Source organism: Ceratotherium simum, chromosome 17, assembly GCF_057802395.1.
Source record: "Ceratotherium simum simum isolate JZ-2026a chromosome 17, ASM5780239v1, whole genome shotgun sequence".
Lineage (NCBI taxonomy): Eukaryota > Metazoa > Chordata > Mammalia > Perissodactyla > Rhinocerotidae > Ceratotherium > Ceratotherium simum.
The window spans coordinates 21,369,617-21,392,543 of NC_141916.1; the positions used below are offsets into that span (position 1 = coordinate 21,369,617).

At 36.9% G+C, this 22,927-nt stretch overlaps 1 protein-coding gene across 3 annotated transcripts in view; it reads left to right on the forward strand.

Annotated features, from left to right (window-relative positions):
- Positions 1-7,632: 7,632 nt before the first annotated feature.
- RPAP3 (RNA polymerase II associated protein 3) overlaps positions 7,633-22,927 on the forward strand; it is a 36,374-nt gene continuing 21,079 nt past the window's right edge. Inside the window, exons 1-10 of one of the 3 annotated variants that reach the window (XM_087442504.1) lie at positions 7,907-8,205; positions 9,847-9,949; positions 10,290-10,448; positions 11,214-11,354; positions 14,819-14,941; positions 15,753-15,880; positions 18,910-19,031; positions 19,756-19,826; positions 21,352-21,477; positions 22,469-22,596. In XM_087442504.1, the coding sequence (XP_087298630.1) occupies positions 9,923-9,949; positions 10,290-10,448; positions 11,214-11,354; positions 14,819-14,941; positions 15,753-15,880; positions 18,910-19,031; positions 19,756-19,826; positions 21,352-21,477; positions 22,469-22,596 (1,025 nt within the window). In that variant the 5' untranslated portion in view covers positions 7,907-8,205; positions 9,847-9,922. Of the gene's footprint in view, positions 7,716-7,906; positions 8,206-9,846; positions 9,950-10,289; positions 10,449-11,213; positions 11,355-14,818; positions 14,942-15,752; positions 15,881-18,909; positions 19,032-19,755; positions 19,827-21,351; positions 21,478-22,468; positions 22,597-22,927 lie in introns of those variants that run through there. The other 2 variants (XM_087442505.1, XM_087442503.1) reach the window with 2 other exon arrangements.

The window sequence follows — 22,927 nt, forward strand, 5'->3', positions numbered from 1 at the left end:
GAGAACACCAAGCAGAATAAATGACAAAAAACTATACCTTGGCATATCATTTTCAAATTAAGGAAATTAAAGACAAAGAAAAAAATCCTGAAAGAAGCCAGAGGGAGGGGAAAACACCTTACCTATAGAGGAACAAAGATAAGAATTATAAATGACTTCTTCTCAAAACCATGCAAGCAAGAAGAGAGTGAAATATTTAAAGTGTTGAGAGAAAAAACCCACCAACCTAGGATTCTGTAGCCCATACAATTATCCTTCAAAAGTGAAGGAGAAATAGACTTTCTCAGATAAACGCAAATTGAGGGAATTTGTTACCAGTGGAATTTCCTTGCAAGAAATGTTAAAAGAAGTTCATTAGAGAGAAGAAAAATAACATAGGTCAGAAACTGGAATCCACATAAAGAAAGGAAGAGTATCAAAGAAGGAATAAATAAAGATAAAATAAAAGCTTTTATTTTTCTTATTCTTAATTGATCTAACAGATAAAGTTTGTTCAAAATAATAAAAGCAAAAATGTATATGATTATATATACTTATGTGTGTATATATATACTTGTATGCTTATATATATTAGGTAGGTGTAGACACACATTTATATCTAAGTAAAATGAATGACAGGTACAAGGGATGGGAGGAAGGAATTAGGATTATTTTGTTATTATAAGGTACTCACACTACCCATGAGGCATTATAGTGTTATTTGAAAGTGGACATGGATTAGTTATAAATGTATCTTGTGAACTCTAGGGCAACCATTAAAAAAAGTAAAAAAAGAAGTATAACTGAGATGCTAAGACAGAAGAGAAAATGGAATCATATAAAATGCTCAATTAAAAGCATAAAAGACCTGAAAGACAGAAAAAGAGTTGAAGATAAAAATAGGAACAAGAAATAAGGGCAACAGATAGAAAACAGTAATGAATGCAGTGGATATTAATCCAACTATATCAATAATAACTTTGAATGTCAATGGTTTCAATGCATCAATTAAAAGACAGAGATTGTCATAGTGGATCAAGAAACAAGACTCAACTATATGTGGTCTACAGGAAACCCACTTTAAGTATAAAGATACAGATTATAAGTAAATGGATAGAGAAAAATATACCATGCTAACACAAATCAAAAGAAAGCAGGGGTAAGCTATGTTAATTTCAGACAGACCAGACCTCAAAGTAAGGAAAATTATCAGGGATAAAGAAGGGCATTACATAATGATAAAGGGATCAATTCTCCAAGAAGACATAACAATTCTTAATGTGTATACACCTAACAACACAGCATCAAACTACATGAGGCAAAAAATGATAGAACTAAAAGGAGAAATAGAGGAATTCACTATCATAATTGGAGATGTCAATATCCTTCTCTTACAGAAATGGACAGATCTGACAGGCAGAAAATCAGTAAAGACATAATTGTACTCAATGACACCATCAATCAACAGTATATAATTGACATCTATATACCACTTCATTCAACAACAAAGAATATACATTTTTTTCAAGTTCATATGGATCATTCACCAAGATAGAACACATTCTGGGCCATAAGACACACCTTAACAAATTTAAAAGAACAGAAATCATACAATGTTTGCTCTTAGACCACAATGAATTAAACTAGAAATTAATAACAGAAGGATAACTGGAAAATTCCAAAGTATACAAAGATTAAACAACACACTTTTAAATAACACATGGGTCAAAGAAGAAACTCAAGAGAAATTTAAAAATATTTTGAACTAAATGAAAATGAAAACAACTTATTAAAACGTGTGGGATGCTGCAAAAGCCATACTTAGAGCATTGAATGTATATATTAGAAAAGAAGAAAGATCTAAAATCAATAATCTAAGTTTCCACCTTAGGAAACTAGAAAAAGAAGAGCAAATTAAACATAAAGTATGCAGAAGAAAAGAAATAATAAGAATTAGAGCAGAAATCAATGAAATTGAAAACAGGAAATCAATAGAGAAAATCAACAAAACCATAAGCTAGTTCTTTGAAAAGATCAATAAAGTCAATAAGCTACTAACTAGGCTAATTAAGAAAAAGAGAGTGGTCGCAAATTACTAATATCAGAAATGAAACCACAGATCCCATGGACATTAAAAGGATAATAAAGGGAGCCAGCCCCGATGGTCTAGTGGTTAAAGTTCTGTGCTCTCACCACTTCGGTGGCTCAGGTTCATTTCCCGGTCATGGAACCACACCACCTGTCTGTCAGTTGCCACGCTGTGGCAGCAGCTCACATAGAAGAACTAGGACTTACAACTAGGATATAGGGGCTTTGAGGAGAATAAAAAGAGGAAGATTGGCAACAGATGTTAACTCAGGGTGACTCTTTCCCTGCCAAAAAAAAAAAAAGATAATAAAGGAATACTATGAACAACTCTATGCCAACAAATTTGATAACCTAGATGAAATGGACCAATTCCTTGAAAGACACAATCTGCCAAAACTCACACAAGAAGAAATAGATGATCTGAATAGGCCTATATCTATTAAGAAATAGAATCAATAATTAATAACTTCCCCAAACAGAAAGCACCAGGCCCAGATGTGTTCACTGGTGAATTATACCAACAGTTTAAGGAAGAAATTATACCAATTCTTTACAATCTTTTTCAGAGGACAGAAGCAAAGGGAATACTTCCTAACTCATTCTATGAGGTTAGCATTACGCTAATACCAAAACCAGACAAAGGCATTACAAAAATAGAAAACTACAGATTAATATCTCTCATAAACTTAGATGCAAAAGTCCTCAACAAAATATTAGCAAATTGAATCCAAAAAAGTATAAAAAGAATTATACACCATGACCAAGTGGGATTTATTCCAGGTTGCAAGGCTGGTTCAACATTCAGAAGTCAATTAAAAAATGGGACCTTAACAGACACCTACCAAAGAAGATATACAGATGGCAAACAAATATATGAAAAGATGCTCCACGTCATATTTCATCAGTGAAATGCACTTTAAAACAACAACTAGATACCACTACATACCTATTAGAATGGCCAAAATCCAGAACACTGACAAACACCAAATGCTGGTGAGAATGTGAAGCAATAGGAACTCTCATTCATTGCTGGTGGGAATGGAAAATGGTACAGTCACTTTGGAAGAGAGTTTGGTGGTTTCTTAAAATTAAACATTATCTTACCATATGATCCAGCAATCATGCTCTTTGGCATTTACCCAAAGGAGTTGAAACAAAAACTTGCATGTGGATGTTTATAGCAGTTTCATTCATAATTGCCAAAACTTGGAAGCAACCAGGATGCTCTTCAGTAGGTGAATGGATAAACAAACTCTTATACATCTAGACAATGGAATATTATTCAGCTCTAAAAAAATGAGCTATCAAGCCAAGAAAAGACACAGAGGAACCTTAAATTCATATTGCTAAGTGAAAGAAGCCAATCTGAAATGGCTATATGCTGTTTGATTCCAACTATATGACATTCTGGAAAAGGTAAAATTATGGAGACAATAAAAAAGATCAGTGGTCGCCAGTGATAGGGGTAGAGGAGAGAGATGAATAGGCGGAGCATAGAGGATTTTTAGGGCAGTAAAAATACTATGTATGATATTATAATGATGGATAGATAGTCATTATACATTTGTCCAGACCTAGAGTGAACCCTTGGTTAAATTATGGACTCTGGGTGACTAGGATGTGTCAATGTAGGTTCATTCTTTGTAAAAAAAAATTGTACCATTCTGGTGAGTAATGTTGATAATGGGGAAGGCCATGCATGTGTGGAGGCAGGGGGTATATGTGAAATCTCTATCTTCCTCTCAATTTTATAATAACCCTAAAACTTCTCTAAAAAAAAAGAAAAGTCTTAAAAAAAAGAACGAGTGGAAGGAGCACTGCACATAGACTACGGGGGTAAATGGAGACTGGTGGTCCCCAACCCCAATAACCTGCCTCCTTGACCACATACACAAGGAACATAAGGATGCCTCTGGATGCAGCTTTTTGTGGTTGCAGAGATTAACCAAACTGAGGAAGGAAAAGGTGCTATAGAGATCCACAAAGAGATTTCTCACCCATAAACAGATTATTTAGGCCACAGATGCTAGGAGAATGCCACATATGAAGGAACACCTCGGGCAAGTTACAGAGTGCGGATGGATGAAACACGGCCTTGCCCTGCCTTTCTTCAGGGGAGCTGACAGTCAAAGGAGCAAGATGGGAGTCAGTGGAACACTGTGGTCACAGGTGCCAGCCCTGAAGTCAGATTGCCCAGGTACTTCGTCAGCTGTCACTTGCTGGCTGTATGGGCAAATTTCTTAATTATTCAGATCAGTTTCCTCATCAGTGAAATGGGGAATACCATTGTTGTGAGATAAGGAATGTAAAATAATATGCTTATTTCTTTTCTTTTTTTTTTTTTTTTAAAGCAGATGTAGTTTTATTTTTTTATTTATTTATTTTTCCCCCCAAAGCCCCAGTAGATAGTTGTATGTCATAGCTGCACATCCTTCTAGTTGCTGTATGTGGGACATGGCCTCAGCATGGCCAGAAAAGCGGTGTGTCAGTGCGCACCCGGGATCCGAACCCGGGCTGCCAGCAGCGGAGTGTGCACACTTAACCGCTAAGCCATGGGGCCGGCCCTGCTTATTTCTTATAATAAATTCTTACTTGTCTCACTCTACAGATTTCATTTTGCACTGGATGAGGCAGTTCACCTTCCTTGCTATCAATCTTTCCTTTATCTACTATGCCCAGTATTTGTGCTCCTTACAGATCTCTTCAGAGGCCTTCCAGTTAGTCAAGTAGGAGACACAGACAGAGATGTAGGAGAGAGTTACCATATCTCAGGGTCTGGACCTTAGCTTTGTAGGAGGGAGGAGCCGGAACTAACATTTGTCAACTCTTACTATGTCCCAAGCTGGGCTAAGGAGCCCTTTTACATATATTTTCTCACTCCAGTAGGTATTTTTATCTTCATCATTTTAATTTTACCTAGACAACTGAGGCTTACATTAAGCCACATTCTCAGTAAGTAGTAGAATCAGGATTGCAAAATTCAACCCTTTGCCTCAGGCTATAGTGAGCCTGGAATCCTATCAGTATTGACTCATTCATTCATCCATTATTCCTTCAAAGAATACTTATTAAGGCCTGTGATGGAGGTTACTGGTTGCCGGTCATATCTGCTCTTCCCTTGTTCTTCTTTAATCATTGAATTCCCAGTTTTTAGATGAGCACGTGACTACCAAGAGTAAAAACTCTCAATCTCCTTGCAGCCAGGAGTGGACATGTGTCTAAGTCCTGGCCAACGGCACGCAAGAGGGAGTGTTCTTAAAGACCAGGGGGTACCATTATTCTCACTCTTGCCCTTTCCTGCTGACTGGATTTCAGACAAGATAGCTGGAGCTTGGGCAGCCATCTTGAACCACAAGGGGAAGCCACATACTGAAGATGGTGGAGCAGCAAGGTAGAAGCCTGGCTCTGAGACTGGGATTATCATACCAACCGAGGATTGCTTATATTCAGTCTTCTTCTATATGAGAGAGAAATACTATTCTCTCATGTTTAAGCCACTCTTATTTTGGGCTTTCTTCCACATACAACCAAACCTAGTACAGTTTCTCTGTAACAGAAAGCCCCAAGGTTCATTAATGTTCTTGGTAAGTTACTTAGCTAATATTCCCTTTCCTCAGATGCATATTGACTGTCAGAATCTTTATTTAACCACTTGAAAGGCTGCAATAACTGTTTTGGACATTAACACTATTCACAAAATTAACACCATTCACAATCATTAATTGCAGTATTTTACTCTTGCAATAACATTCATATATATTTCCGCTGACCATTAGAATTCAACATATAGAACATATATAGAGATTGTCTCTTTGAAAATGACTATTCAGATATTAACAGTAAGTCCAACTGAGATGACTGGGGTTTTTCCTTAGTAAAAGCAAATAAGTAAAAGAGACATAAAAGAAAGGTATAACTTACCAATCTTGTTGAAAACTATTTGAAGACAAGTGTCAACAGAAGTGGGGAGGAATGCATGGAATCTGGAAAAGAACTTAAGATGGCCCAGGTCTGAGCTCACAGGAGAGAAGGCTGCCATTATAGGCATTGTTCTCTGGTAGGACAATGGGAGCCTCAGAATTTCATTCAACTAACTCCTCTCGCTTTGACTCTGTACTCATTAAGCAACTGTCTGATTATTATGTGACGAGAGAGAGAAATAGAGAGAGAGAGAGAGAGAGAGAGAGAGAGAGAGAGAGAGAGAGGGAGGGAGGGAGGGAGGGAGGGAGGGAGGGAGGGAGGGAGAGGGGGAGGGAGGAGAGAGGATTCACCTGAGGGTCTTTGAGGTTTTACTAGAGCAGCCAGCTGGCCCCCTTCTCGCTCATCTTAACCCACTCTGCCAGAATTAATTTAAAAAATATAGCTGCTTTTGTTAAGAATATCTACAAATCAATATCTGTTTTAAAATTATTTATTATTTGATTAATTAAAACACAAAAACTCTTACAAGTCAGTTATCTATCCCCCTAACACAAAATCAAAAGAATCATTTCATTAGTAAATATTTTGATAATACACTTAATGATTTCACTACTATGACTTTAAAATACAGAGCTATCAAGTAATTATACCGGGGGAAAGATGTGCTAATGATACGACCTTGTGAGGGAGGACCCTACAATGGCTTTTCATTGACCATTACCTGGATTAGTGGTTCCCAGCCTCCACTGCATAGCTATATCCTGTGCTTTAAAAAGTCATGATGCCCAGGCTCAGTAATAAAATCAGTTTCTGGGGATAGGACGTAGAAATCAGTATATAAATATATATATTTGTATACATATTTTAATGCTCCATAGGTGATTTCAAAGTTCGGCCAAGCTTCAGAGCCACTAATCTGGAGTTTTTGGCTAATGTTTGAGATCACAGAGCTGTCTCAATTTGAAAGTTTCTGTTTGTTTTTGTGGACTTTTAAAATTATTTTTGTTTTAAACTTTAGAGTTATGAAAACGAAAGAAAGCTCACTCATACAGGATGCAGAAACAAGTGTTAAAAGCTTTATAGTCTTTCTTCTCTGTAAGCCACTGCACATCTAAAGACAGACATTAATGCTGACACACGTCCAAGAAAGACAGAGATAGATACACTTAAAAAGAGTTCACTTGCCAAAGTGCAAGGGAGTCAAACTGAAGAACTGGTTTGCCAAATACAAGTACTTAAAGGAAAAAGAAAACCTGCAACATGGCCAGGTTACCAGTTTACACAGTCTGTTCAGGATAGAGACACAATAACTGTCTCACAAGATTATCATACTCATAAAGGTCGTCATGTACAGTTGGACACCAGCAAGGCAAATAACAGGGTCAAAATTGAGAGGATTCCAAGGAAATATTCAAGGCGTTACTATTTGGGGAATCAGAACAAGTCAGGATGACCCTGCGGTTTTGGGGTCACCTACAGTGAAGTTTAGTCATACTGTGAACACACAAGTCATCAGATTTCGCCTTTCTGTCAACTCCCTACTCTGATTCCGCCCAGACAAGGAAAGTGCGTTGTTTCTAACCTTCTGCGCACGCTCCAGCCCGGGCTCCAGGGGGCGGGGCGAGGGCACGCGGGGACTTGTGGGAAAGCCCGGGAGGGCGGGGCCGGCGTGAGTCGTCGCGGATCTGTCGAGGCGGCGGCGGTGGGGGCGGTAACGGCCCGCTGAGGTGAGCGGCCGTTGCCGTTATCGCCGGCTGCAGCAGCCAAGGAAGCTTCTGGGGTCTCCTGGCGGGGGGAGGGGCGCGGCCGCGGGTCCCGGGTGAGGCGGAGAAGGCGGGGGCGCGGCGTGGGGGCGGCGCGGCGGTGGCCGGGGTAGCGGCGTTCCGCGAGGGGCTCGCCCCGCGCGGCCGGGCCTGGACGTTCCACCTGGCTTGCGGTCACCGCTCCCCGGCTGCCTGGGCAGTGGGCGACTGCGGTGGTCGGGACCCAGATCACCTTCGGAGGAGACCGCGGTGGGGCGCGCCCCCTTTCGGCGTGGGTGTGCAGTGTTCGTCCGGGTATTGGGGATGGAGGTGGTACCCTCATACTCTGGAAGTTTCCGGTTGCTGCTCGGGCCCCAGCCCTGTCGCAGGTTCCGTGGGAGCCACTGGACCTCCGGGAGCAGCGGAGGTGATGAGTGACATGGAGAAGGTTTCGACCCCCTACAGCATCTCAGTGGTTTGCTGCGCTTTTATTCATATTTTTGAGTCTCCAGCTGTACTGTACCCACTGTACTAGGTTTGCTTTGTAATAAGATATACATATGTGATCAGACATGGGCGCTGCCCGAAAGAAGCTTGAACTTTGTTTAGTTTCTGAGGCTAGGCTAGGGGTCAGAAGACCTATCTGCATTTGCAGCCATCGCTTCCACTTCCTAAACGAATCCCTTTTCTCCTCCTTCCTCTCTCTCTCTCTGTCTCTCTCTCTCTCCCCCACCTCGCTTCCCTCTCCCCGCACCCCTTGAGCTTTGAACCCCCTCCCACCTTTTTGGAGACCTTTCCCCATCGCTCATCCTCTTTCCTCTATCTTTTACCTTGTCTCTCTACGCCCCTCTCCACCAGACTGTACTCGTGAACAATTTTATGTTATTCAAAACGAAATTTTGCTAATCCCCATATAATCTTCTTCAGCTTATTTTATTTCCATCCTTTTTTAAAATCCCATTAAAAATCTCAATAATCTTGATGTGACTAAATATAATGCACTTTCTTTCCCCTGTTTGACCTCTGTGGCATTTGGCACTGCTAACCTCTCCCATTTTCTTGAACTCTTTCTTGAAAATTCTCTCTCTTGAGTGTACTCTTCAAGTTTTCCTCCCAGCTCTCTAGATACTACTGCCTAGGTTTTCCTATGTTGGTATCTCTTCCTCGGTTTGTTCCCTAAATATTAGTGCTCCCCCATCCGCCCCCCACCATAGTCATAGTGATGAAACATGTCCAAATCCCATGATTGTAGCTTGCTTGTTTATGCCAGTGACACCCAAGTTTATATCTCTAGCCCTCTGTAACTGGATATCTCCTCTTGATGTCTCATAAGCACTCAAATTCAATGTATTCCAAACTGAAATAATCTGTGTTTCCATTTGTCCTCCAATCCTGAAACCTCTTTTCCTTTTTAAGTTGTGGTTCGTAGCACCACTAATCTTACCAGACTCTCAAGCCAGAAATCTAAGACACTGTTTGAGTCCTCTTCTGCTCCCCAACTCCTCAATCGAACCAGTCATCAAGTCTCTTTTATTTTACCACCTTAATACTTTCACTTACCTTTCAAAATATAGGTCCTCATGGCCTGGTGTTTCAAGATCTGTCCCGTATCCACCTCTTTAGCCTTCTCTTCTGTTAGTCTCCCTGCTAGTCCCCTTGCTCTGCCTGCCCACTCCTCCGTGTTAGTCACTTGGCTGGCCCCTTTTGAAACTAGGCTCACCTTTCAGCGCTTCTGGGGACTCTTCCTGTGAACCCAGCACCCTGCCATCTGATATATGCCTGTCCTTTGTGGTCAGCCCATAGCACCTATCCATAGCATCTATATGTACCTCTAGCACAGTGGTTCTCAGCCAGGGGTTATTATGCCTCCCAGGGGACATTTGGCAATGTTTGGAGACACTTTTGATTGTCACAGTCTGGAGGGGGGGTTGTAATACTGGTACCTAGTTGGTAGAGGCCGGGGATGTTGCCAACCATACTACAATGCTTGGGACAGCCCCCCTACAACAAAGAATTACCTGGCCCCAAGTATCAATAGTCCCAAGGTTGAGAAACCCTGTCTTGCGTAATATTTTGTTACTCAGTGCTTAGATTATCTTGTTTTCTTCTCCACTAGACAAGGACCTTGTCTTACTTGTTTTTGCGTACCTTAATCTTGATACATGGCCTATCAGGCAGCAGAAGTTCAATAAATGTTGAGAGGAAAAGAAGTGAAGGAGGTAATTAGGATATGCTTATGAACTCGAGAGATGAGTAGCCAATGTGCTACCATGGGCTGCTTGCTAATTTCAGTGATTCCCCCCATTGCCTTTCATTCATGTTGCATTGCAGGGTTGCCCAAACTTGTCTATTTTTCATTTGTTTATTGAGTAAACGATTTATTTAAAAAATAATATACAGAAATTTTCTTTCTTCAGCATCACTTTAGGCTCTCTTCTGTCCACGTAACTTGGCCATTTATGAAGTGGTAAAGAAATCATTAGTTAGCTAGGTTTCAAAATATAAACCAAATAATTCTATTTAATTCTTATCAGAGGTTGGTTGGTCATTACTCTCCAGGCCATAATGACTTCAACAAATAAAGCAATTGAATTACAACTACAAGTGAAACAAAATGCAGAAGAATTACAAGACTTTATGAGGGATTTAGAAAACTGGGAAAAAGATATTAAACAAAAGGATATGGAACTAAGAAGACAGAATGGTGTTCCTGAAGAGGTAAATTTCTTAAATTCCTACTTTAACATGCAGCAAAACTACTTATTTTAAAATAAAGCACAACCTTTTAAAACATTTTGTGAAAATACTGAATTGAAGTGATTTGCTTCCTGCCAACATTTTAAAAACATCTGCTTTTTAAAGTCTTTGTAATAATTGTATTAACTATATTAAGACATTTTAAGGCTTAGTGAAAAGTTACTGAAAGGAAGACCATGTGATAATTCTGAAAGGTAAATGAATAGCATCATAAAATATGTAGGTGTATACATTTATTATATATCATATATAATTATATATTTAATGATATCTTAAGGTACAGTGTTGCCATAAAAATATAGGTAGTACCTAGGTTCAACCAAAAGTTTTTCTTAAGATAGCGCATTTAAATGTGGATAGCTTTTTCATACTGTATGTAATGCTGTGGAGGCAGTTCAGTTTGCTGTTGTACTACTGCTAATTCATTGTACTAAGGCTGAAGATAAGGAAGTTTTTGAAGTTTGGATTTAGGATTGCAAATTAAATGTATAATTAAAATTTCTAGGTAATACTTGTGATTGAACAATGTTCAGTGTTCGTCAAAAGATGAGTTAAACTTTTCAAGCGTGAATAATCATTATAAGTGAAGATGCTAAATTGGTATCTTAACAAAATTTTAATAATTCTTACTGGAAAATATAATTTAGTGAGAATTTAAAACATCGCTAGTTATACAAAAAGAGTAATAGAGCAGTGCTCAAAACTTTGTTTTTTTTCCCTCCCTAGAATTTACCTCCTATTCGAAATGGGAATTTTAGGAAAAAGAAGAAAGGCAAAGCTAAAGAGTCTTGTAAAAAAACCAAAGACGAAAACACAAAAAACAGGATAAAATCTTATGATTATGAGGCATGGGCAAAACTTGATGTGGTAAGTTAATCTAGTTGTGTGCTTCTTAGTATTTGAGTAGAATTTTCTTGGAGTTAGCTGAGTTGTGGATTAAATGAAAAATAATGTAGTTCTTATGACCTCTGTCTTTCTCTTATAGACTATTTTATGTGAAATAAAAATTTAATTATATAGCTCTTCAGTTAACTAGATTATTTTCTCTTCTGCAGTCATCTTTCAGTGAATAGTGGCTAAAACAGCCAGGATTCTTTTCTTTTTCTCTATTTTTTTCTTTCTTTCTTTTTTCTCTTTTTGCAAAAAATAGTACATAGAGGTCCGTTGTACTCTTCTCCCGGTTTCCCCCAATGGTTACATCTTACTTAACTATGGTACAGTATCAAAACCAGGAAATTAACATTGGTGCAATGTGTGTTCTCTGTCATTTTATTACACGTATAGATTTGGGTAGCCACCATTGCAATTAAGATAACAGGACTACTGCATCACCACAAAGATCTCTCTTGTGCTACCCATTTATAGTTGTACCCACCATCTTCCTCCCTACCATGTCTAACGCCTAAATAGCCAGAATTCTAAGATAGTAATACTCCCAGAAGAGAATGACTCTGCCAATACTTTTTTTTATAGACTAAAGGACCTGTTGAATACTGCTAAAAGAGAGTGCCCTTGTGTCTAGTCTTAGACCTGGGGTTGTGCGACAATAAAAGTAGGCCCATCTTGATCCCAGGAAAGTAGATTGACTCTTCTAGACCAGCAATAGCAAATGTGTGGTGCGTGCCTCCCGTCTCCCACATGTGGCACACGGCATAGCTGGAGAGTTAATTACCACCAGTATTCTGCCTCAGAACCTGCTACCCAGTGCTCTAAGCAGCCATGATCAAGTCAGCCTGTGAAAGGGAACCTGTTGGCCAGCCTTATTCTAGACTCTGGCCCACCTTAACAGTTGATTTGGTTAGGTTGATTGGGAATAGATATCCCATTTTAGTCTTTTTTAAAGTGCTTATTATGTAATATTTGATTCATAAAAAAGAATATGTGGAAGTGTATTTTCTAAAGCATAATAATAAAATGAATACAGGAAACCACCATCTGACTTAAAGAGAATTTTTCCAATTCCATTGAAGCTACCAATGTGCTCCTTCTCTCTCCCATCTTCTTTTCTCCCTTCTACCTGTAGAAGTAACCACTATTCTGATTTTTATGTTTATTATTTTCTTTGCACTTCTCTGTTTAACATGTTTATTGAGGTATAACATACAGACAGTAAAGTCCAAAAATCTTAGGTGTACAGCTTCCTGAATTTTTACTCGTGTATACTTGAAAAACCACCATCCAGATCAAGATACAGAACATTTCCAACATCCCAGAAGCCTCCCTTTTCAGTTGATAACCTCTCAGAGGTAGCTACTGTTGTGAGCTCTGATGTTGTAGATTAGTTTTGGAATTTCGCCTTAACGTGTCATACTACAGTACCCAGTCTTTAGTGTTGGCTTCTTTTGCTAGCATTGGCTGGGATCCATATTGTCAGTAGCAGTAGTTTGTTCTTTTTCATTGCTCATCAGAATTCCATTGTGTGAATATATCACCATTTTTGGTCCATTCTCCTATTGACATACATTTGGGTTGTTTCCAGTTTTGGGCTATTATGAATAAACCTGCTATGAACATTTTTTGTACATGTCTTTTGATGGTTATGAGCACCTGAAAGGGGATTTGTGAGTCATAGTTTATATGTACATTTGGCTTTAGAAGATATTGCCAAACAGTTTTCCAAATTAGTTGTATTTTTCTTAATGAAACTAAGGCTAATTGACTCTAGAGAGAGCTGGCACCGTTATTAAAATAGTTTGCCATCTGCTTCAGTATTGTCTCAATGTAAAAACGTATGATTTTGAGTCTTGAATTTATTGTCGTTAGAAATGGTACCTTGGGGCCGGTCCGGTGGCGCAAGTGGTTGAGTGCGTGCACTCTGCTTTGGCGGCCCGGGGTTCGCAGGTTTGGATCCCAGACACGCACTGATGCGTTGCTTGGTAAGCCATGCTGTGGCAGCATTCCATATAAGGTAGAGGAAGATGGGCACGGATGTTAGCTCAGGGCCACCCTTCCTCAAGAAAAAAGGGGAGGATTGGCATCGGACGTTAGCTCAGGGCTAGTCCTCCTCACAAAAAAATAAAAATAAAAAAATAGTACCTTCTGGAGAGCATTGTATAGTTTGCTTTCATTTTTTGTGATTTTACACCTTATAGCCTTTTCCTTTCGTAAGTTGGTATCTTATAATGCCCTTTCATGAAAAGAAGGAATCATCTCAGATGATTTCTTAGAGGTGCCTTCTGCACAGTCATTTACACATTGAACAGATATTGATAGAACTGCTGCTTTGTGTGGCCGTTGCCATCAAGATTGTAATGTATTGCTTGACATTGTTATTTTAGTGTATCTATACAAGATATAGATGTTTATTCACCATTCTATTCTAGTTCAGATCTGAGCAGCTGCTTTAGTGTCCTGCTGCCGTTAGTTTTCTACACATGTCAGCATAGCAGGGTTGGACAGTCTTGGCTTTAATGTTGGTAGGTTGGTGGTATTTCTAGAATTTTCATGCTAAAACACATAGCTAAATTAAGTTTTTGTTTAAATGAGCTTTAATGAACTCCTTAATGCTTACTGGTTTAAAATATCTTACTAAAAATCATTCTTTTATCGTATATGATAAAAAGCATATGATTTTAAAGAATCTTGATGGAGTCCTTGAGATTATTTGCTGTGAAAGGAATGTGTGAGTCACAAGAGATAGGGAGTTACATGACTAGCATATTATATATTTTCTTGGGTAGAGGCAGCTTTATTTTGAATACACAGAGAGACAGTAATAACATAGTAGTTGAGAGCTCTCTGGAGAAGAACCCAGGCTGTCTGGGTTCAAATCCTGATTCAGCTACTATTACTGGCTGAGTGACCTTGAGTGAGTTAACTTACTTCTGTGTTTCACTTCCCTCAAGTGAAAAACATGGGTAATTATATCTGCCTCAGGTGTTGTGAGGATCAGGCGTTAATTGTGCTCTATAAGCACTTTTTTTTGTGTGTTAAAATAAGAAAGAAAAAAGGTTTTTAGAAAAAACCCTTTCTCTGCTATTGGTTGCTAATTACATTAGTTTGGGGTTAGTTGCAAACTTCTTTTATATCAAGACATAATACCTCACTGCTAATAGTTGTTGATTTAGGGGTGATTTGTAGACTCTATTGACGTAGTTCCTAAAGTAAACTCTTTAATTGGTTTGGATCTTGATTTTCTAAACAAGGGTACCTTTTTCTCTGTATAAAATCTTTACAATGAGAGGTTATTTGGGTTGCTTTTTTGGGCCTTTAGGTCCTTAGATCGTAACAACTTTAAGTTCTGTTGAGTGTTCCTTTCTTTTTTAGTGAACCGTTTTTTTTTCTTCTTAATGGTCATGTAATTATGAGCACTGTTCTACTTATGATTTCAGGACAGTATCCTTGATGAACTTGACAAAGAAGAAAGTACTCATGATTCTGTGTCTCAAGAATCAGAGTCGGAAGAAGATGGGATTCATGTAGATTCACAAAAGGCTCTTGCTCTAAAAGAAAAGGTACTCTTTAGTTTAGTTTTAGCTTCCTTCAGGTAAGCAGGATAAGTAGAAAATCATGTGGATCCCAAGATTTCTTCAACATAGTTTAGGAGGTGTTCAAACTTTAAGTTGTTATTGGCTGTATGCCTGTCAGGAGGCAGTGTGGTGTAGTGGTTAGGAGTACACGATCTGGGTTCAGATCCTGTGGTAAGTTCTTTAAATTGCCTGTACCTCAATTTTCTCAGCTGTAAAATAAGATTAGTATTATTACTACACCTCAGTGGGTGGTTGTGAATTGTAAATGAATTGTTATGTATAAAGTACTTGGACCTTACAGAGGGTTGTTCCAGAGTTTTTAGTAGTAGACTGAAATAACTTAAAATCAACGTTTGATTCTTGGCGTGAATATTGTATCCCACTTCTCCGTATCACAGGCGATCTTTGGTTACTTTTCGGAACCAAAAAGTTCAGCATCTCCCTAAGGGATGCTTTATTATTATAAAACTATATTGCTTTTCAAAAAGCTGGAATTAATTTCAGATTAAACTTCATCTCGATGCCTTTCTTTTGTTACATTTCTGTGAGATATTATTGTCAATAAAAAGTACATAATGCTAGCTATTTTATTTATTTTTCTACCAGGGCTCTCGGATTTTGCCCATACAATGACTGTATAGTGAATTGTAGCACTTGTAAAAAGACCATTTGCTTAATTCTCTTTTCTTTCTTGGTAGCCTTGATTACATGCCTAATGAATTAGAAAGAGATGCGTAATATTGAAAGAAAATGGCTCTGGAATTCTGTGCTTGATATCTGACTCGTGCTTTTTCAGGGCAATAAATACTTCAAACAAGGAAAATATGATGAAGCAATTGAATGCTACACCAAAGGCATGGATGCTGATCCGTATAATCCAGTCTTGCCAACAAACAGAGCGTCAGCATACTTTAGGTTGAAAAAGTGAGGAGTTTCTGTTGTGTGGATATTTATGTGTACTGTATGGAGTGTGTGAATATTGTATGCGTGTACGGAGACTGATTTTTAAAAAAATCTTACATGATAAAGTGTGTGGGAAAGATTGAAAATGTATTATATTTCTTTTCAACTGTAAATTCTTAGAGCTTGCTCCCTTTTATTGAGTTATTTTATTTAAGCCATTTCAAAATTCACATGCTCGGGCCGGCCCCGTGGCTTGGCGGTTAAGTGCACACGCTCTGCTGCTGGCGGCCTGGGTTCGGATCCCGGGCGCGCACCAACTCACTGCTTCTCCGGCCATGCTGAGGCCGTGTCCCACATACAGCAACTAGAAGGATGTGCAGCTATGACATACAACTATCTACTGGGGCTTTGGGGGGAAGAAAATAAATAAATAAAATCTTTAAACAAAACAAAACAAAATTCACATGCTCCAACTGTGTTTCTGTAGCTCACTTTATGGAGGTATTCCTCCTCTAAAAATTGAGTAATGATGTTCTTTATCTAATTCACGAAAGAAAAAAAGACTTAGCTGGGTAAAAATTTTTAGAAATTAATTTCCCTCCATTATTTTGAAAAACCGTTTGTCCACTATTTAACCTAGAGATCTTTCATTAGGGTAAACTTAAAATATGTTCCAACATTTGTTTTAAGTCACGCTGACCCTTTAAAGACATACTTAATGTTGGAAAACGTAATGTGTTATGATCTAAGCATAAACAGGGAACTGACCTATCATAAGAATTGTTAAAAAGACAAATACCGTCAAGGAAGATATTTTTAACTGTTTTAAGTTATTTGGAAATAAAATTACATTGATGTCTGAGTTTTTAGTATTTAAATAGCTTATTTCTAGGTCTTTGAAACTTATGATATTAATATCCTGACAAAGTAGGGGAAGATTTACATTTTGTAATATTTGATATCTACAGTATATGTAAGTTATAGATTTAAATAAACTCATGTAAACCCACCCCCCAACTTAAGAACTAGAACATTACTATTTTTGAAGTCACCTCGATATTTCTTTCCATATCCTGATCCTTGCCTCCCTCCCCGTTAACCACTCTCTTGAATTATATATTTATTTTTGTGATTTTAAAAAAAGTTTGTTATATATGTATGTACCCTGAAATGATATATTGTATAACTTTGAGCTTTAAAAGTATACCATACTGAATGTAGTCTTCTGTGGCTTGCTTATTTTTCTGAATATTATATTTGTAAGATTCCTTCATATTTTGCATATAGCTGTAGATCTCTCATTTTCACTGTTTCGTATAACTCCTTTCTAGGTATCCATTCTTCTGTTAGGTTGTTGGTTGGTTCCTTTCTTCCTCTCTGTCTTTTCCTTCTCCCTTTCCTTCTCTTTTCCTACCTCCTACCCTCCTTTCCTTCCTTATTTGAAACAGTGATACTATGGATGTTTTTGTACATTTTTCTTGGTGCTGGATCATAGGGTGTGCATATGTTCAGCTTTACGTGGCGATGACCGGTTGTTACAAAGGTAGTTATACAAGTTTACATTCCCATTAGCAGTGTGTAAGACATACCTGTTCTGTGTCTTTACCAACAGAACAGGGCTTCTTAATTGTGTTCCATCTAGCTGGTATAAAATGGTAATTCTTTGTGGTCTTAATTTGCATTTCCCCAATTTCTGATGAGGTAGAGCATCTTCTTTTATGTTAATTCACTGCTTATATATTTTTTCTGTGAAATGCCTGTTTTGTCTTTTGGCCATATTTCTGTTAGACTATTTTTCTATTGATTTTTAAGAGATGTTTATTATGGCTACTAATCCTTTAGTGTTTATTTTTAATAGTTATCTTCTCCCAATTTATATCTTATCTTCTTTCCTTATGGAGTCTTAATGAACAGAAATTCTTAATTTTAATGTATTTCAATTTATTGATTTTTTAAAAGGCTAGCACAAAAATATGACTTGTTAAAAGAAATAGTTTCCTTCCTTGAGCTCATAATATAGTCTTCTATGTTTTCTTCCAAAAGTTTTTATGTTTTACTTTTCACATTTAAGTCTGATTATATATACTGAAGGTAGCATTCCAGTTTCATATCTTTCCATATGAATATCCCAGTTGTTGTAGCCCTATTTATTGAATACCCATTCTTTCCCTGTGGATCTACAATTCCACCATTGTCATATGTCAAATTTGTGTGGATCTCTTTCTCATCTCTCTATTCTTTACATTGGTCTGTAGCCTACCCCCATACTCATTCCCCACACTATATTTGATTACTATAGCATTATAATTATAATAAGTCTTGATATTGGGTGTTGGACATAGTCTCTCTATTATTCTTCAGGAATGTCTTGGGTATTCTTGGACTTTTGCTTATCAATATACATTGTAGAATCATCTTGTCAAATTCCTTGAAAAATTCTGTTGGGATTTTGATTACAATTTCATTGGATTTATAGCTCACTTTGGAGAGAATTACATTATGTTTGTGTGCTTTATTGTAGATGAATATAAAATATCTCCACTTAAGTTGTCTTTAATGTATTTGAAGACAGTCTTGCATGTGGGTCTTATACATCTTTTGCTAGATTTGCTTGTTTTTTGTTACTGATCTCTGGTAAAGAAACCACCTTGCTAAACTTGCATTATTTCTAACAATGTCTAGATTGTTTTAAGTTTTCTAGGTAGACTATCATATCATCTGAGAATGTGAGTTTTGTTCCTTTCTTTCCAGTCTTTTTAGCTATATTTCTTTCTTGTGGAACTGCATTGGCCAGGACCTCTAGTACAGTACTGACAAAAAGCAATGATAGTGGGCATTCTTGTCCTTTGCTTTAAAGGGAATGCTATTTACATCTCACTGTCAGGAATTATTGCTTTCACTAGGCTTAACTAAATAAAAGGAGGTGGGAAACATGCCTTCATTTGGGAAGTAAGTCCCCTTTTCAGAGATTTCGGAAACAAATTTTGAAGTTTTGGTTCAATGAATGATTTTTATTAACTTCACTTTATTTTTATTTTTTTAAATTACAGATTTGCTGTTGCTGAGTCTGATTGTAATTTAGCAATTGCCTTGAATAGAAGTTATACAAAGGCTTATGCAAGACGAGGTGCTGCTCGATTTGCTTTACAAAAATTAGAGGATGCCAAAAAAGGTATTAATAGTTTCCAGGTCATCAGTATCTAAAAAATTCTTTAATAGGTTAACAGATGCTATACAAAAAGTACTGGGTAATCACAATTATTACCTTCAGAGAGCCTTCTGTATAAAGCTCATTTTTGCAATTTAAAGGTATCTTGATATCTTGGGGAAAAATGCGTTATTTGCCATCCATCTGAATTTGGTTCAAATTCTCATTCCACTATGTATTAGCTCTGTGATCAAGGGAAGGTTATGTATCTTCTGTGATTTTCAGTTTCTCATCTGTAAAATAAGGATTAAAACATCTTGTTGACTATTGTGAGGCTAGAGGTAATGCATGTAGAGCTCTGAACATGTTTTTATTTATTTATAAATTCTAAGCCTTTTATTTTTCCATAAAATAGTTTTGTGTAGTATAAATCACAAAATCTGAATAAAGCTGATATCTAATAGGATCCTGCTGCTGCTTGGCTTTATGATGGACGACTTATGATAGCAGGTATCCTTCCTGTGGCTAATGGAAGAAGGTGGTTTGTCACAGGGTTCTGTCAAGATTTTGTCTATCCAGGGGGAGAATGGAGCAAGTTGAATAGCCTTATGTTAGTATTCGTTAGTTCCTCTTAATTTTGCTATAGGACAGTTGCCTATTAGTCACATGTAATGAACGATTATTGTTTTATACAGATTTTTTAATATCATGTATTTTTCAAAAATTCTTTATCTTCTCTTTTACTCAGATTATGAAAAAGTATTAGAACTGGAACCCAATAATTTTGAAGCAACAAATGAACTCAGGAAAATTAATCAGGTAAACTGTAGTTATTTAAATTAAGTGTATTACTTATTACCTTTATTTGATGAAGTAAAGCTTTTTGCATAGACTTTATGCTATAGATTACTTGATATAGACATTTTTCTATTTCTAATTCATCGTACTATAGAGTTTTACTCAACAAATTTGCGAGCTAAAGGTAATATAATGGTATTTAAAAAGAGCCTTAATTAATCATCATCTTAAAAAGTTGTCTGAAATCTTCGTAACTACTGCTGCTTTACTTTCTCTCGATTGACAGAATTGTTTTTCCTTTATCCCACTAATTTTTCTTTCTTGGCTTGTGCTTTGATTTCTGCACTAAACTTTTGTTTATTTCTTTGATTTTGTAATTTTTAAGTTGCTCCAACTTTATTTATTTATTTATTTTTTATAATTTTATTTATTTATTTTTCCCCCAAAACCCCAGTAGGTAGTTGTATGTCATGGTTGCACATCCTTCTAGTTGCTACATGTGGGACGCGGCCTCAGCATGGCCGGAGAAGCCATAGCTTCGGTGTGCGCCTGGGATCCGAGCCCAGGCCGCCAGCAGCGGAGTGCGCGCACCTAACCGCCAAGCCACGGGGCCGCCCCTCCAACTTTATATCTTAGCAAAAAACAGTACTAATGTTTTAACAGTAAGAAAATAGTTGTTACTTAGATGTAAAATTTGCTGTCATATAATACTGAACAGTTATGTATTCCTTTCATTTTTGCTGTTGGATCAGAGTTATAATTATTTTGCCATCCATTGAAACTTTGAGAAAAAAGTGACAGTGATTGGAGAAAATCTGCTTTTCAATATTGCCATTACTTATTGATTATAATTGTGAACTGTATTGTATATTTTTATATTTTGTCTTAGGTCAGATAATGACTATGAATATTAAATTTGAGAAATTTGGTAATGTGGTCTTAATTACCTGTTTTATCTTTGAAAATAGTTCCTAGAATGGTGCCTGGCCTGTGTAGAAATTCAATAAATATTTGTTGAATAAATAAATGAACAACTGCCTTTAGTGGATACTACTTATTTTAATTGGAATAAGATGCACATTAAATTTATTATACTTTTTTTTTTTTTTTTTTTTTTTTGGTGAGGAAGATTGTCCATGAACTCACATCCATTGCCAGTCTTCCTCTTTTTGCTGAGGAAGATTGGTCCTGGGCCAACATCCTTGCCGATCTTCCTCTATTTTGTATATGGAACGCCACCACAGCATGGCTGGATGAGCCATGTGTAGAGCCGCACCCGGGATCCTAACCTGTGAAACCCGAGCCTCTGAAGCGGAGCGTGAGAACATAACCACTATGCTACCAGGCTGGCCCCTGTTATACTTCTTTTTGCTTTTTACTTTAATAAGTATAAAGACTTTGAATTAGAGTAAAAAATATTATTTCAATTATTAATTTGAAATGTGGCAGAAATTCTAATATATTTGAGTAATTTAGTATTTTAAAGTCAAATACATATGCATCTTGCATTACTTATTTTATTTTAGCTGACTGCTTTATCTCCTAGGCTTTGCCATCCAAAGAAAACTCACGTCCAAAGGAAGCTGATAGAATGATTAAGTCACCTGAAGGAGAGAGAAAACAAAGTGAAGAGCAGCAGAATAAGCAGCAGGCCATTTCAGAGAAAGATCGGGTAATCCAGAGGGATTCCAACATACATGTTTTGCTGCGAGTTTACTCTTAGTTTCTTGTATATCAGTTAAGTTTCTGTCTTCTTTAATATTATATTAAAATTCTTCAGTAGGAATTGGGAATTAAATATACTAAAACCTCTGGAGCCTACTAATTCAAAATTTGAGTAATCAATGACTTAATACTTAATTTTTAAAAAAACATATTTAAGTTTAGGGAACAAATTACTTTTGAGTGTTTTAATGTATATTGACATATAGATAGTTATAAATTAACATAGAAATAAATTACAGTTCATTCTTGTTTATAATTTATTTTTTTCATTAACCCACACTAGACTATCTGCTCAAAATTCCTTCAGAAATCCTGAGTTGAGACTTAATTTAACATACTTATAAGCCTTTCATGGACCCACAGAGTATTCCTAATAAACACTTATGGAATGATTATTGATGGTGATATGTCTGACTCTGACTAGCAATAAATGTTAGAATGAAATCTGGTATACCCATTCTAGTACAGTTTAATTTATCCTGTGTTTAGGCATATTAATGTTACTGAAGAGCGAGCTGTACAATTCTAGTGCTTTGTTCTTTCACAAAAATTATTTGAGTTAAATTCTTTTGTACAGCTTCTAATATAACTAAAGACTTAGTATAATACGTGGGCCTATATTTATTAAGATCTGTTTTCAAATTTAAGCTTTGTATCATATTTAATTAGTAGAATAATAGTTAATGCTGCAAAGTAATATAGTAGTATACATTTTTTTTCTTCTTAGTACTGAATGGAGACTAACACCATTAAAAAAAAAAACTGGAACGAACAAATTCTAAAACATGTATCACAGACTAGATATTTAACAATTAAAACATACTTTAATTACTGATATAATGTTGATGCGTATCCTTGTAGTGTTCTTAAGATTTGAATTCAACTAATTTTTTTATGTATGTTTTGATTTCTCTCCATACTTCTCTTCAAAATGACAGGGGAATGGATTTTTTAAAGAGGGGAAATATGAAAGAGCAATTGAATGCTATACTCGAGGGATAGCAGCAGATGGCGCTAATGCCCTTCTTCCGGCTAACAGAGCAATGGCCTATCTGAAGATTGAGAAGTAAGTATTGGTTACATTTAATGCTTTTCAGGATGAAAATGAAATTTACTGTAAATTGGCATATTAGCTAAACAATAAATGAAAATTTAATGTATTTACCCTTGAGCAGTAAAGTTAAATGAGAGGAAGAGACAACAGAGAGACAGAAAGACAGAGAAAGTGTGCACGTCATAGTACCAGGCACATAGTACCTATTCAGTAAACATTAGCACTTGTTGTTAAATATTTTCCCACTTCTAATAGTTTGGCATCACACAATTTAACACTTCTTTAATTGCTTTATGCATGTTATTCTGAATTAGTGATTTAAAAATGATTTTTAACCTCAGAA